Genomic DNA, 16468 nt, shown 5'->3' on the forward strand with positions numbered 1-16468 from the left:
AAATTTCAAACCGCCGCACTCAAAATTCCAAAACACAACTATTTAAGACTAGAGGCTTCACATATAGGAAGAGAAAGAACAGTGGACTCACAGAGACAGAGCTTTTCTCACAGACAGAGACTCTCACAGAGACTCACAGAGATAGAGCTCCCTTGGCAAAAAATAAACGATAACCTAATCGTTTTATTTTGTAAATCTATTAATGACCTGTTTTGGATTTTAGACAACTAATTCAATAAAAAAAGATGAAAATCTGACTTGAAATAAGCCTAAATTTCGACCTCAGTCCTCGACTGACCTCTTGACCTCAATCTCTTTTACAGGAATAGGACCCCTTGGGGGGTTATCACCATCTATTCTTCGTATAATTATTTAATTATGAATATACCTTATCTTATTTTACTCACTGGATAGTTACTCCATCAAATACAGAGTTCTACATTTTCCCTTGAATCTTTAATACTTTGCACAGAAGATGCGGCATTCACATGTAGTTTTAGTGGATCAGTGCTGCCCCCTCATAAGGTTCTGCGTATGCTCTTTATAACTGATGAATTATACTATAATATAAATTAAAATAAATTCTTAACACAGATCCCAAATCAATTTTAAAATTCTTTGAAATTCAAAACTTCAGGCTTTGATGAAATTTTAAATACAGGTTAGAGTTTAACCATTTTTCTTTTTTGGTTATGCAAATTTGGTACGGAAGGTCTGTTAACATGACTTGCCAGTCAGTACAACCTTACAAACCTGCATTACTACAACCCCAAATAATAGTAAATTACGTTAAAAACCCGGAGTTAGTTTTTTTATGGGTAGCATGTGCATGATTGGCTAATTCAGTCAATACACCACCATTTATAAGTTAGTTATAAAAGACTCTATTGAGGGGACACGAAGGCTTAAGGTTTGCTGCTCATGAAAAGATGGCATATGGAAATTACTTTAAACACCGCTTTTTTGTGGAGTTTGATTTTTTTTTTTTTTTTTCGAAATATGCCCTTCGATCAGGTTGCTGTAGCCTGCCTTATTTTTACTTCTTCTGGACTCTACCATCTATCGAGCGATTGTCTACCCTACCCAGTGTCTACAGACTTCTTCTAACATCCATCATACCCGTACTCTATCATCTTGACTTTACTGTATTCCCTTTTTCTGTCCGTTCCTGATCTTACCTTTACCATTACCTATAGGTAGCCACTATTGAAAGAATGAAACTATGACACCTAAGTGTTCTATTTACAGATCTAGTGTTGTCTCATTAGTTAAATATTGTCAAGCCACATGTAAGCATGAGAAAAATAAACTAAAAAGGAAATTGCACGTACCTGCCTTAATATTAAGTCTGAAGATCTAGTCGGATATTAAATGCTCACCATGTTCATAGAGCCCAGAGAAGTTTTAGAATAACTTAAGTAACATTACAGGGAAAAAATTATTCCAGTCCCATCTCAAAGGCCTGGGACATACGGTCAGACATGTATCTCTCTTATAAAAAAAAAAAGAAAATGTAGGTGAGACTTGGGCTATTTTGACTAAAATCTATGGCAGTGCCCCGTTTGACCGCGTTAACACCTAAAGTAACTACATAGTGCCAAAGATACAGCTATCAAGGAAATTTTTGAAACAATCATAGAAAGTCCTAAGCTTAAGCAGTTCAAGAAGTAATACGAAAAAAAATTCATTTTTGGCTTTTGTACGGACTAAGACCCGGTCACATGGTTAATTTTTAGACGAACTGGAGCACTTTGATGTCTAATATAGGAAAATAAGATAGGAAGCTTATATTTTGCTTCAGATATACAGTGAAGTCAGTTACGCGGAGTGAAAATTTACAGGGGGAAGAAATACAGACACCAAATAATTACAAAAAAAAATTAGCTAAAATTATAACACGAAGGTGAATCGTTTTTGATTATTTCGGTTCAACCTGTAGCTGATGCACCAGCAGCAGGCATGCAAAAAGTTTCAAAGCTGACAGTAGTAGAACTCAAAGAAATGGCCATTATTTGCCATTTAATGGCAAATTATTTACAAGTCATACATATCATACTTCATAATTTTAAATGTACCACTCTATCAGAAGTACAATGTCATGTTTACTGTAGTGCTCCTATTGGAGCATAGTATTCAAAGTCTGAAGTATACTGCATATAGCTTAATGATTTTAATTTATGGATAGAGTTGTACAATCAATTGATGGATGGATGTCTGTTGATGGTTGTTATTAGTAGTATGTAAATAATGCATAACCAATTACATGACTGGTACTCATTGACCACTATAACTGTAAAAAGCACCACTTTATGTTCTGGGAGAACAATCATGATTGGCAGCCTGGCAGTCATATGTATTCTAAAGCTGTGATATTAGTGTTGCCCTAATCTAATCCCCAAAAGACACAGAGAAGTGCTGCTACATTGTAGTGTGGCTGTTTTGGGCTACTAATCTTCCATGTTCCAGCTTTCCTATTACCTGCTATAACTGTATGTATACCTTGATATCTGCCAGCCCTTTTTAGTTTCTTTCTATCTGAAGAATTATCAGTTTTGAGAGAATTTGGCTAATTGTCTGAAACCACAAAACCTGTCAACAAGAACGAAGCATGAAAACGGCTTAAAAGTAACTTTTCACATAGCATAATTGTGCCAATTATGGCATATATAATAGCATAGGCCAATTAGGGATTTTCTGTAACATACTACAGAACTGAGACATGGAGAAAAAAAAATTCTGAAAGACTAGAAATTTGGTTGTTTTTTTTCTAAACAACAACACAGTGTAGAACTACCATACTGCATCTGAAGAAGATTTGATAGACGCCAAAGCTCGCTGCATTATCCAGATCTTCAACGATGTTACCCTTTGTGTACTTGCGCTGTCCGATAGCTAACCCCAGTCACACCTATACCAAAACAAAACATAAGGGTAAAATAAAAAAGAAAGATAATACAAAGTACCATGTCGAGGGGGGAGGGGTAGGAAGACTTTATTCACCATTACCCAGTCTAAATTGAGGGCGGACTTGCTCTTGGCCAAAATTTCATTTCTTTTTTTTTGCTTGAGCAAGGACATTTGGTAATACGTTGTTGCATACACGTCTTGGGGTGGCAGAGTCAGATGGATAAATAAAAAAGAGTAAAAGGACACTCTGAAGGGAATTTTTTTTCCGTTTTCCAATGAAGTAAAATGTTCAAATCCAAAAATATATCTGTGCAAAGGATTGTGCAGTGACAATCAAAAGGAACAAGAGCATCAGTTCCCTCAGTCCCCACCCCACCCCCTCCAACAAAAATAGTGATTATCAAAATGTTCCTAAGGATCAGTTATATATATGCCGCTTCAGGTTTAAAGGTAACTGGGATTCTTACCTTGTTTTTCCGTGAAGCCCATCCACATTTTGATTTATATGATTGAAAGAGGCAGAGCCTTTATCATCCTCCTCTAAAGAAGTTGATTGACTAGGACTTATCCATATTCTTTCTTCTTGGCAACGTTTAAATATGTTTCCAATGGCAAGGCTTGTTCTATAAAATCATCATTTGAAATCACGAAACATGCTATGAACATTACCATGTATAAAAAAAATATAGAAACTTGAAAGAAATATAGTCAGACATAATTATAAATTGATGGGAAAGAAGAACTAATGCCCAATTAACGATTTTCTTAGATCCAGAGCTAATTAAACCTCTATGGGTACTAAGACCACAAGAAATAAATTCTTATAATTGGGGTATCTACTAGACTAACCTGTCAGATTAAAAAAAAAGTGGAGATTGAGCAACGATTTCCAAAGTGTGGCTTCTTGAGGCTAGGATGCAACCTGATTTCTTTTGGGGAGTGGTCCCAAATTTTTGTTGCAGAGACATCTACTAGAAATGGTTGCTTGTAGAAAAGTACACGTATTGCACTTTGTTCAAAACAGAAGCATGCGAGGATTTGTACTAATGGAGGCAAAGATTGGTCACATTCATAGAACACCCACCCCCCTCTCGATTTTCTTCCTACTCCCAACTTCTTATCAAAAAAATAGCAAGGTTACTCCTGGTTTGGACCAGAATCACCCAAGGATTTTCTACCTAAAATATTGGAGAACATAATTGGGACAGTTGACTTTCCAACAACTTCTTTTTCAACCCACCCCAAAACCCACTTTTTAGCAGAAAGGTATGCATGTTGCACCTTGTCTAAATTGGAATATAAAAAAACACTTCTTAGTGTTTTTGAAATGCTTATCCTCTACAAAAATTTTATTACTCTCTACAAAGATATTTTTATGTTTATCCTCTACAAAAATTTTATTACTCTCTACAAAGATATTTTTATGTTTATCCTCTACAAAAATTTTATTACTCTCTACAAAGATATTTTTATGTTTATCCTCTACAAAAATTTTATTACTCTCTACAAAGATATTTTTATGTTTATCCTCTACAAAAATTTTATTACTCTCTACAAAGATATTTTTATGTTTATCCTCTACAAAAATTTTATGACCCTTGGTATACACCAGCGAAGTACACTGTCACCAGCTCTCTATAATAAAGCCTTTTAATATTACAGGACAAATTTAGAGGTAAGGACCCTTCTTGATTTAATTATGGTGAGCATATTCTGAACTTTTGCTAAACATTTTCATGAACTGAGAAAAATTTGACTGTGCTTAATTGCACTCAATATATTTCAGAGTGACATTTTTACTGGTGACTGGTCTCAAGGAACAACAGGAAGAATGCAAATACTAAGCCAACTTTATCCCTGTCTCAAGATAGACTAGTATCTTGGCTTTCCAATTGGCACTAGTGCCAAATTAAGACACTCCCTCCTGGTTTCACATGTTGGTGAAAAGTTGCAAAAAGCTTATTATTTGTTCCAAAGCATAATAAGCTGGTGTATACCACCCAGAGTCAGCAATCCATTGGCACTTTGGCATTTTTTTGCTCTTTCCCCTTTTAGGCGCATCTAGCGCAAACACAGACAAAAACAGTATGTGGCCTATGTATTTCAGATATGCAAAGTTTATCTTGGAAATCCCCCTATGGTCAAGAAAAATAGGCAGCTGGTTGCCACTTATGATCAGGCCTAATTTAATTTGATGATTAGTCTAAAAAAAAAATCTTTAGACAAAGAGAGATTACAGAGTAGATTGTCTCCTGCCTTCAAATGAATACAAAGAACACCTCTCATAAATTGAAAAATTTAGGGAATAAATATACTCTTTTTGATGGTTCTGCTGTTAGTTTTAAAAGATGGTCTTCCTTGAATATGTTGTCTTGAATATACTTGATAGAAATGATTCTAAGAAAATAGGCATCATGTAACCAAATTTTTAGAAAGCCAATATCTACTCAATTGCCACTCCCTTGTGCAGCAATTCTGGTCATTAAAATTTCCTGAAATCTCAAAGCAGAAGAACCTTCAAGGAAGCATTTGTGGGAGGGGGGTTAAGCCTATTGATGTTTTTTAGGGTAAAGCAAACTATTGTTGTATTTATTTTGAATATTACAAATAAATATTTTTAAATGTGTTTTTGACCTTAAAAAAGAATATCTACTCCATTGTACTTTCAGGCACACAAAGCATTTACTTTATCACAATCTTACTCTATTCTATATCTAAATTTTTGGCAAATCAAAAAAAAAAATATTTGGTTTTTAGACCAAATTTTTCAATTTAAAAGTGACCACAATCACTGATTTAGGCCTAGTATCAAAGTAGCAAAAACGCAAACTCAATTTCAAACTATAAACATTTTCAAATAACAAAATATAAAATACAAGCTTTAATACACAACCTTAAATTAGCAAAAACCTGTTCAAAAATATCTTACACTATCAATACCCTTCCATTATATTGACACCTAAAATGTCTCCAGCAGGCCTTTAAGGAGTCCAACATTTTGACTTTCTCATTTTTGATCTTTTTTAGTTGAGCTCAAAAGGGAACATTAGTGAATGACAAAAAAACTAACTCACCTAGGCTTCTTTTTCTTTGTAAATCTTTTACGTTTCATCTCACTTGACTCTTTTGTGTCAATGGTATCAGAAAAACTTTCTTTTATGTCCTTTGTACTCACAGGCGTTTCTCCTATACCGCTAACTGCAAACTCACTACTTGCTTCAACATCCGCCTCTTCAATAAACGCGTTTTCAGCAATTTCGCTTCCACTCGGAATCTCCTTTAGGGTGTCTGATTCTCTTTTTGATTCAAGTTCAACAGTCAGCAAACTGAGACACTCATCTTTGATCTGTAAGTTATCAATTAAATTAATTACTTGACAATCTACAGAGTCTGCAATAGGCAAATCATCACTGGTTTCAACTGTTTTAGCTGAGGACACTTCACAGTTGTCATAATTATTGCTTAAACCTGTCACACCATCAATATTGGATATCTGCCCACTATAAAATAGATCACAATACTTATAGTATATTTCATTACAATGTGTCTCCCAGAGAGATCCCCAATCAGTTGAACTGTTTTCAATAGCTGGTACTGTGTCTAAAGTACACGAAGTATCCTGGCTTGAAGTGTTATCACTAATAACATAATCTTTATACAGAGAAGTCCAAGAATCCAAGATTAGCTTTTCACCATTATTATTCCAAAATTCCAGCCACGAAGTTTCAAGGTCAATAGCTTCCTCAAGTTCTATATTTTTTTCAGAGTAATCAGTAATTTTCGGCTTGTTGTTTGGGGATTTGCTCCTGAAAAAACTAAAGATGTCAAAATACATACTTGTACATAGGGGAAGGTTCAACTTTCCTCTCAGATTGATCAGAAGAAAGTCAGAAATGAAAATAATTTAAAGGCAGTAGGATTACAAAAGTTAGAAATATCAGATAAAACCAAAAGTAAAACTATAGCAAATGGTAATAAATAAGTGAAACATATAAATAAAAACAGATTGATGTAATTTGACAACAACTGCTAAAATGCAGGAAAAATAGAGTTTGGTACCTCACAGGTGGCACTTTGTTTTTTCAATCTTGTTTAGCAATGAATTAAGGGTTTTTAAGGATTCAACCCTAAGGGTTGGACCTATCTACACCTATGTTACAAAATTTAATCCTTAAAGTAGCCTAATTCTTTATTGACATATAGCAAGGGACTTCAAAAAGGCTCTTGATAAGATTGGATCATAGATTGGAAAATAATAAAAGAAAAGCACTACAAAGGGAGTCTGCATTCCCTTGGTACCTCTGCCTTTGATAATAGTTACTATGAGTTCCATATTTTTTGTTAGGGAACAGGATATGGTATTCCAAAATAAGTTACTTTTAGAACAAGTTTTTAGGTTCCATTTTACCTGCATCTAACAGCATTATAGATGTAGGACTAATAATTCTACAGAATAGTAACTAATAATTCTGTGGAGAGCTGGCACTCTTGGATTCGAGGCTCTATTAGCTGCCACCATCCAAACTTCTGAAAGTTCATGGAAATCCTGAAAGGAATATAGGACTACATGAGTAGTGTTGTCACTCAGTTAGCCTTCTGGACTTCCTACTGAAATTATTAGGACTTTCTATATCAACAGAATTGTAGTGACATTTGCCTAGGCTATAATAAAACTTTATCCAACAATTTATGTCATATATCACACACATGAAAAAGCCTCAACTTCTTCTAAGCTTGATATAGTAAAGAACAAACTGAAGGAAATCAGGCAGCAGATTCTATCAAATACAACATCATACCCAACATAACATGATTTTGTACATGAAGATGCAGTTTTTGAAAAAATTGTATTTTGTTTAAATATTAGGTTTAACTAATTACAAAAAGCATTAGATATAGAAATTTCCTTTCAAATAAGCCTTTAAACAGCTCTCTGTGATGTTTTAGTGCCCAGCTAGCAGTAGAGAAAGAAAAAATGTAAAAAAAAGAGGACACATCACTACTACCCATGTAAAAAAAAATATTTTTCCTTGTTGTTCAAGCCAGGGAATATAAGTTTCCTGTACAGGATTTTCAGCCATGGAGATTCCAAGCGTGTACTTTTTGTTTTCCTCTGATGCCATATTTAAGTGCTAGGTTGCAGCTACTGCTGCAACCATGATCAGAACCTATGACTTATCAAGCAAAATCCTTTTTTTTAATTTTGGTGATACAAGCACCAAATTTTGATGAACCACGCAAAAGGTGGATCGAAAACTTTGACCGACAATGCATTGCCCAACTATCCCAAACCGCACTTGACAGAACAGCATATTGAGCCCTAGTTCATCAGATTTCTTTGAAAGGAGAGGCCCCAAGACGTCCCATGAGGACGGATGGGACTTAAGTAAGTAAGATACTAGCAGTGAAGTACTTAAGCATTTTGACATATTTCTGGTGCACCTTTTGTCCCATGTTGTTCAATACCAAAATGCAAAGCTGACACTTCCTGAGTTTGAATAAAAAAGTATAGCCTTGATCTTGTAACACAAAACTCTTGTTCTTTTCTTTTGATTCAGCTTCTAAGCAAGCCAGAGAGGCACATCTAAATCATCAGTAAAGGCCTAATCAGTTGCCTGTATTTGTTATTTTTACTATGTAATCAAAATTTCTGAAGTTAGTTTATAATTATTTTGAATAAAAGTTCCCTTTAAATGATCAAAGTGGTGCAAAAAGGTAGAAACTCTGTACTTGAGCCCTAAAATAAACCTTGGCTATTCTCAAGAAAACTTTGGAGAAAAACTGTTGTACCACAGTGGAAAAATAACCAAAGTGCTGTCCTGCACTTTTGTCATAATTATTTTAGCAGCAAAAAGGATGAACAAAAATGTTGGACCCATTTTTTTACCTAGTAAATTTCACCTAACAGGACTAAAATTCTACCAACACATCTCTCTAAGCATCAAGTTTAAACTGATGTTTAATTTGTTTTCTATCTACCATACATTCAGCTCCATGAATTCAGTTCCTTGAAATTTATAAAAGTGTATATATGATCTTGTACTATCAACCAGCTAGTCAATAGTGGTTTTAGGCCTCATAATCTGGGGAGGTGGGCAAGGTTACCATGGGGTGTTGGTACCCAGTAAGGTGTTGGATTGGACCCAGTAAGTACCATGGGGTGTTGGATTCCAGCTAATGGCAAGAAAAATATGAACTTTATGAACCTTTTTTCTAAATTATGACCCATTTATGAACCTAGGTTAAAAATATGAACCTTTTTCATAATTATGAACCCAGTGGGAGGACTGCAATTAAAGCAAAAACCCTATTATTGACCTTGTCAACACTTTTTCTGAACTATTCCTGCAGAAATTTGCAAAACCTCATTTTGAGAATCTTTAAACATATGAGTATAGTAGTCTTTTATGGAAGATAATCAAAAACTAACTTAATACTGCTAGAAACACATTTCAGTAACTTCACAAGTTCTATTAAATTCCCTTTATTTTGCTTTCAAATTTGTCATTTTTAGTTTCTCTATGCCCTTTGAAACTAATTTCCTGATGTGCAAAAAAGTGCTACTCTACTAAGAATGCTTACTGTCAGTATTTTCAGCAACTTGTTAGCCTAACTTTGCTGCATCTGTTCCTTGAGCTTCTGATGCTAATAACTACTATACATTGTAATTGAATCCTTATGAGCCTCAGATAGTTTGTGCTTTTTCCCTTTCTTACTGATATTTTTTGAATGGAATTTGAATAAGCCTGTGCAGATAAATGTGTTTTGCTGTTTCCAAATGGACTAGAAAAATAACTGCATGGAAAGCAAAACATTAAATCATGTTCTTTGGAGTACTCAATGCAATAAATTTGTGGTATCAAATTCTACTAAATGATCTAGAAAAATTGCCAATGTCTTTTTAAAGACAACATCATAAGGCTGTGAAGGTCCATCAGATACTGACTGACTTGTTGCTAGATTTACAACAGGCACTGGCCTACCAGATTCACATGAACATATACAAGCCCCATTATTTTGAGAAGAGATTGTAAAGTCAACTTCAGCACGATCACTATCCAGTTGTCTTGCTTTTAGTGGGAGTTTGTCTGAACTACTGATGTTGCTGGTTCTGTTCTAATAATAATAAAAAAAAAATAATAAATAAAAAAATAAAAAAACTAACAATTGAAGTTGCTTAGGCATCTTTGATATAATATAAAACTTGAATATGTAGTAGGTACTTCAAATAACAGTCATTGATAGACAACAAAATTTGCTATCACACTTATCACTGAATGAAATTGTATGGTTAACCTGAAATATCACATTCATAACCTAAATGACTACTAAAAATTATAACCCTATAACTTGCAAGCAATAGACAAAACTGACAGATCCATGCTGGGAGTATTACTAACTAATAACAACAAAATTCCCCATGACTCACAAAATCACAAGATTAGTGCTGGGAATTTCCTATACTTTGAACAATAATGATGTTTTAGCAACAAAAGAAAAATTGAAATTAAGAGTTTGGTAAATATTTTTTGTTTATATTATTGACTTATGGACAAAGCAAATATACCACTCAATGTCTTTTTTATGCTCTATCTAAATATAATAATTGCTTCTCTCACAAATTCGAATTCAAGCCCTTTTTGAACCCTTGAAAATGACCAAAAAATTTCTAGTTTTTGGGTATAAAAGGGCATAAATCATGGATTTCAAACTTACCATTGGATTATAAATCCATTTTTTTAAAGTTATATAATCCACAAGCATTGATTTATCACAATTAAGTTGGATAAAATATTCAGAACAGTTTCTCCATTTTTCTGTCCACCATGTTTCTTCTGTTGGCTTAGATATTTTTCAACAAATAGGTAAAACTACAGTTTTTAATTGGCCTAACAGAACAAGAAGAAAACATGACAGATTTGTTTTGAATTTTTTTTTAGCCAACTTAATCTTGACAAACAAATGTTTGTGAATTATTCACATTTTACAAAATGGATTTATAATGAAATAGTAATTTTGGAACAAATGTTATAGCCCATTTTTATATCCAAAAAATATAGAATGAAATTATTATTTTCAAGGGTCCTAAAGGGGCTTAAAATTGAATTTGCAAGAAAGGGGATTATTATATTCAGAAAGATCATAAAAAATGGCATCTAGTGGTACCAAATGTTCAATTTATTTTTAGAGCAGTAATATGAACAATGAAATATTTACCAACAATTTTTTCATCAATTAAGTACCTTAATAGGAGCCAAAATAAGCCAAATATAGGAGAAGTTATCATCTTTAAGAATAAATAAAGGACTTAAAATCAAATTTCCAAGTAAAATGACTATTATATTTCAAAAGAGCATAAAAAATGGTATCAAGTGGTATATTAACCTATTTTGGAAATATCTAAAATTTTACCAAACACAACTGAAAATCAAATAATGGCCCTCTTTGTAGTGGAAATACCTCCTAAACAAAGCCTGAGCCTAATTATTAACTTGTGTACATAGTTCATCCACTTTGCAAAAGAAACTAGAGGTATGAATTTTGGGTTCTATCCCATCATCCGGGCCTCTCAGCTTAAGGATTATACAGACTGGCAATGATAAAACCTGTTTTGTGATGTCTTAACTGTTGTAGAGCAGGCAATGATAGCAAGGTTTTCATTGCATATACAATATTAAACTGTGTTTTTTTTGGATTTTCGGGGGGGGGGGGAGGTACCTAGGTTAGGTTATGTATTTAATATATACAATGTTTTACCAATGCTTTAAATGTTTATATTTGAGTTGCCTAATAAATAAGGTTTGAATTGTTAGCCTATAAATAAGCAGCCTATTTTTGGAATAATATGGGAAGGTGCCCAATGGATATTCTTAAAAAAATTATGTTCTATAGAATGTAAAAATAATATCCAACTACACTTAGTATCAAGATAAAATATCATCCTAGACAGATAATAACATTTTTAAGACTCTTACACCTTTACCTACCTAGCAGAATATCTGACAGTCTGTGCAATATACAGAATATCTACCTAGTTGGATAATAAAAGAGCTTTGTGTTTTTGATATATATCCAAATAGCCGGAAAAAAAGATTCTCTCAGCAGTTTTGGGTTAGTATCCAACGAGCCAGACAAATTGTTTCTCTTAGGCACAGCAAGAATATCTACCTAGTTGGATAATAATGTAGCTTAGTGTTTCTGATATATATATCCAACTGGGCAGATAAGAAGATTCTCTAAGCAGTTTAGGGTTAATATCCAACTAGCCAGATAATTCATTTCTCTTAGGCACAGCATGAACATATAACTAGGTGGATAATACCAAGTCTTAACACTTCTGATATATATCCAACTGGGAGGATGAGTAAAGTCCACTACACAGTTTTCAGATAATATCAAACTAGCCAGATAAATTGTTTCTCTTAGGTACAGAGAATATCTACCTAGTTGGATAATAATGTTTCTTAGTGTTTCTTATGTATATCCAACTAGGCAGATAAGAAGACTCTAAGCAGTTTAGGGTTAATATACAGCTAGCCAGATAAATTGTTTCTCTTAGGCAGAGAGAATATCTACCTAGTTTGATAACAATGTTGCTTAGTGTTTCTGATATATATCCAACTAGGCAGATAAGAAGATTCTCTAAGCAGTTTGGGGTTAATATCCAACTAGCCAAATAATTCATTTCTCTTAGTCATAGCATGAACATCTAACTAGGTGGATAATACCAAGTCTTAATACTCCTAATATATCCAACTAGGAGGATAAGTAAATTCCATTATACAGTTTTGGGATAATATCCAACTAGCAAGATAAATTGTTTCTCTTAGGCACAGCAAGAATATCTAACTAGGTGGATAATAATGTAGCTTAGTATTTCTGATATATATCCAACTAGGCAGATAAGAAGATTCTCTAAGCTGTTTGGGGTTAATATCCAATTAGCCAGATAAATTGTTTCTCTTAGGCTGAGAGAATATCTACCTAGTTGGATAATAATGTTGCTTAGAGTTTCTGATATATATCCAACCATGCAGATAAGAAGATTCTCTAAGCAGTTTGGGGTTAATATCCAACTAGCCAGATAATTTATTTCTCTTAGGAACAGCATGAACATCTAACTAGGTGGATAATACCAAGTCTTAACAGTCCTGATATATATCCAACTAGGAGGATAAGTAAATTCCGTTAGGCTATGCAGTTTGAGGTTAATATCCAACTACCCAGATAAATTGTTTCTATTAGGCAGAGAGAATATCTACTTAGTTCGATAATAATGTTGCATAGTGTTTCTGATATATATCCAACTGGGCAGATAAGAAGATTCTCTAAGCAGTTTGGGGTTAATATCCAAATAGCCAAATAATTCATTTCTCATAGTCATAGCAAGAACATCTAACTAGGTGGATAATGCCAAGTCTTAACACTCCTAATATATCCAACTAGGAGCATAACTAAATTTCATTATACAGTTTTGGGATAATATCCAACTAGCCAGATAAATTGTTTCTCTTAGGCACAGCAAGAGTATCTAACTAGGTGGATAATAATGTAGCTTAGTGTTTCTGATATATATGCAACTAGGAAGATAAGAAGATTCTCTAAGCTGTTTGGGGTTAATATCCAACTAGCCAGATAAATTGTTTCTCTTAGGCTGAGAGAATATCTACCTAGTTGGATAATAATGTTGCTTAGTGTTTCTGATATATATCCAACTAGGCAGATATGAAGATTCTCTAAGCAGTTTGGGGCTAATATCCAACTAGCCAGATAATTCATTTATCTTAGGCACAGCATGAACATCTAACTAGGTGGATAATACCAAGTCTTAACACTCCTGATATATATCCAACTAGGAGGATAAGTAAATTTGATTAGGCTATGCAGTTTTGGGATAATATCCAACTAGCCAGATAAATTGTTTCTCTTAGGCTGAGAGAATATCTACCTAGTTGGATAATAATGTTGCTTAGAGTTTTTGATATATATCCAACTAGGCAGATAAGAAGATTCTCTAAGCTGTTTGGGGTTAATATCTCACTAGCCAGACAATTAATCTCTCTTAGACTCAGCAAGAAAATCTACCGAGGTGTATAATACTAATTCTTAAGATTAATGATTTATATTCAACAAGGAAGATAAATAAATTCAACAATTCTCTTCAATTATGGGATAATATCCAACTTGCCAGATAAATTGTTTATTTTAGGGACAGCAAGAATATCTAACTAGGTGGATAATGCTGAGTCTTAAATCTTTTGATATATAGGCCTATTTAACTAGGCAGGAAGTTACTTAACTAGCCTACCTAGTTTGATTAATATCAGAAGGGCTAGGATAAAGTATTATCCACCAAGTTAGATGTTTATGCTATGTCTAAGAGAAAAAATTGTCTGACTAGTTGGATATTATCACTAATTTGTATGAAGAACTGACTTATCTGTCTAGTTATAGGCCCTATATCACAAACATTAAGTTAAAGAATGATCCACCTACTTAGAGATACTAAGTTGGCTCTTATGCTTTATTGTATTTGGCTAGCAAGATAAAACTATTTTTCTTTTGAATTTTAATTATTTTCCTAGTTGGATAATTTCTTATTTGCTTAAAAGGATTTTTCAGATAGCTAACTACTTGGATAATTTTGGCAATAACTAAGTATGGTTGGATATTATTTTTACATTCTATAGAATAGAAGTTGGTAATATTCTACTTGAGCTACTTCTGAATATCTTGGAACGGGGTTAGGTTAAGAAGATGAAACTTTTAGGGATGGGCCTACCGGTTTAAGTATGTTCTGGGACGGTACTTTGAAGTATCCACCTCTACTCTTTCTCTCTCTAGAGAGTCCTAACCTTTGATGAACTGTTACAACATATGATTCATATAAATTAAACCTTATAAAACAAATCTTCTGCGGAAATGAAGTACAACAAAATGGTTTTTAGCTGCAAAACTTTGTTCAATCTCAATTTATAAGGTTTTAAAGATATTCAAATACATTTCCTAAATTTTGGAAATAAACTATTTATAGGCTATGGCTTAAAATTCTGCTCAAATAATTGAAATTGCATTTTCACAGCTAAAACCAGAGAAAAAGAAACTGATAACTGAAAATTAAGGTAAAATGTTGTTTTGTCAAAATTCCAATGGGTATAGACCTGTCGTGTAGGCAAATTTCATGACCCTCTAGAGGGAGAAGGAGTAGAGGTAGGTACTTCAAAATACCTTCCCGGGACATACTTTAGCCTGTAGACCCATCCCTGAAAGTCTCATTTTCCTAACCTATCCCCTTCCCAAGATAGCCAAAAGTAGCTAAAGTAGAATTTTACCTAGAATTTTTTAGATAGCCTAATATCCATTGGGTATACTCCCTATTATTATTGAACAACTCATTTCAAAACTAGCCTAGGCCTAGTGGTATGTTTTTAACCCCTTTTCAATAGGCCTAACTTAGCTAGTGTTGATAACTTCTTTGTGTGGTTACAAAAATGAAATACCTTTGGAGTATTTATAAGGGTTCAAGATGCAACTAGCACCAGAAGCAATTATGCCTATTGAATTAGCCTATGAAAGAGCACAAAAAAGGCATCAAATTACATATTCACTTCCATCTTTTCTAAGTTATATGGCGCACTAGAAATTTAACAGAAAATTTACAATGTATTCAGAGCCCTATTGATAGCTGACTAATTCATCCCCTAAGCTACCCTACATGGCAGTTATGATGCCTAGACTGCAGCTTTGAAATAAATTTATAACTATAATTAGTGCTTATATACAAGGAAAAATTTCGCTCTCATAGTAATACCTCAAGAAACAGCGAGTTAATAAAGCAGTTACAGAGAATTCTTCAGCTGAAAAAACCACATTGCCTATTCTTTGAAACTTCATTGGATCCACGATTTTGTTAATATAAATATGGCGCTTTAAACACGGCATCTAGAGTTGTACTATCAGTCACCGAAGCGTGTTTTGAACGGAATCGGCAAAAGTCGTTTTTCAGGTTCCCCGTGTTCAACCCAGCAAAACCTTAAAGCGTTTTCATCTTACGGGTGCCAAGCGTGTTGGAAAAGGGTTCTTCAAAATTGTAATGCGCTAGAATGGCATGGTTGAACACGGGTTCTGAGAAGTCATTCACCGTGTTGGCAACGAAATTCAAAACGATAATCTGCAAAACTTATCTCAAACTCCGTGTTGGATATGGGTGGCCTGAAAAGAAGGCTAAGGTTACTTCTCAAATGTTTGGACCACAGACAAAATGTGTGTAATACAGCCGCCCAACTGAATTTTATTGCACCAATGAATTTGGTGCTTGTGCTCGTCTATTCTCAATTTCCCAGGCTCCTATCATGCATGAGCGTCATCTTACATGGCTTAAAGACACCCGAGTACCTTACCCTTTTTTAACATAGTAAGATAGGGTACTAAGAATTCTGTATCATATAATTGCCATTTCCTTACCACTACTAGTGGTTGTAACTTTTTTGATCAGTGGAAAGTACAGTTCCTAAGTACTGTTCAAATTCTCTAATTTCTGTAGGATCAAAATTTCAATTAT

General features: G+C 33.9%; 1 protein-coding gene across 1 annotated transcript in view; it reads right to left on the reverse strand.

Moving 5' to 3' along the window:
- LOC148944163 (uncharacterized) overlaps nt 1–15849 on the reverse strand; it is a 40758-nt gene extending 24909 nt beyond the window's left edge. The window contains exons 1-3 of the mRNA XM_089099728.1: nt 15719–15849; nt 5982–6713; nt 3375–3530 (exon numbers count right to left, since the gene is read on the reverse strand). Coding sequence (XP_088955854.1) covers nt 3375–3530; nt 5982–6713; nt 15719–15849 — 1019 coding nt within the window. The remainder of the gene's footprint in view (nt 1–3374; nt 3531–5981; nt 6714–15718) is intronic.
- Nucleotides 15850–16468: the final 619 nt, after the last annotated feature.

Source organism: Artemia sp. Qi Xiang Cuo, chromosome 14, assembly GCF_049724085.1.
Source record: "Artemia sp. Qi Xiang Cuo chromosome 14, ASM4972408v1, whole genome shotgun sequence".
In the NCBI taxonomy this organism is placed as follows: Eukaryota; Metazoa; Arthropoda; class Branchiopoda; order Anostraca; family Artemiidae; genus Artemia; species Artemia sp. Qi Xiang Cuo.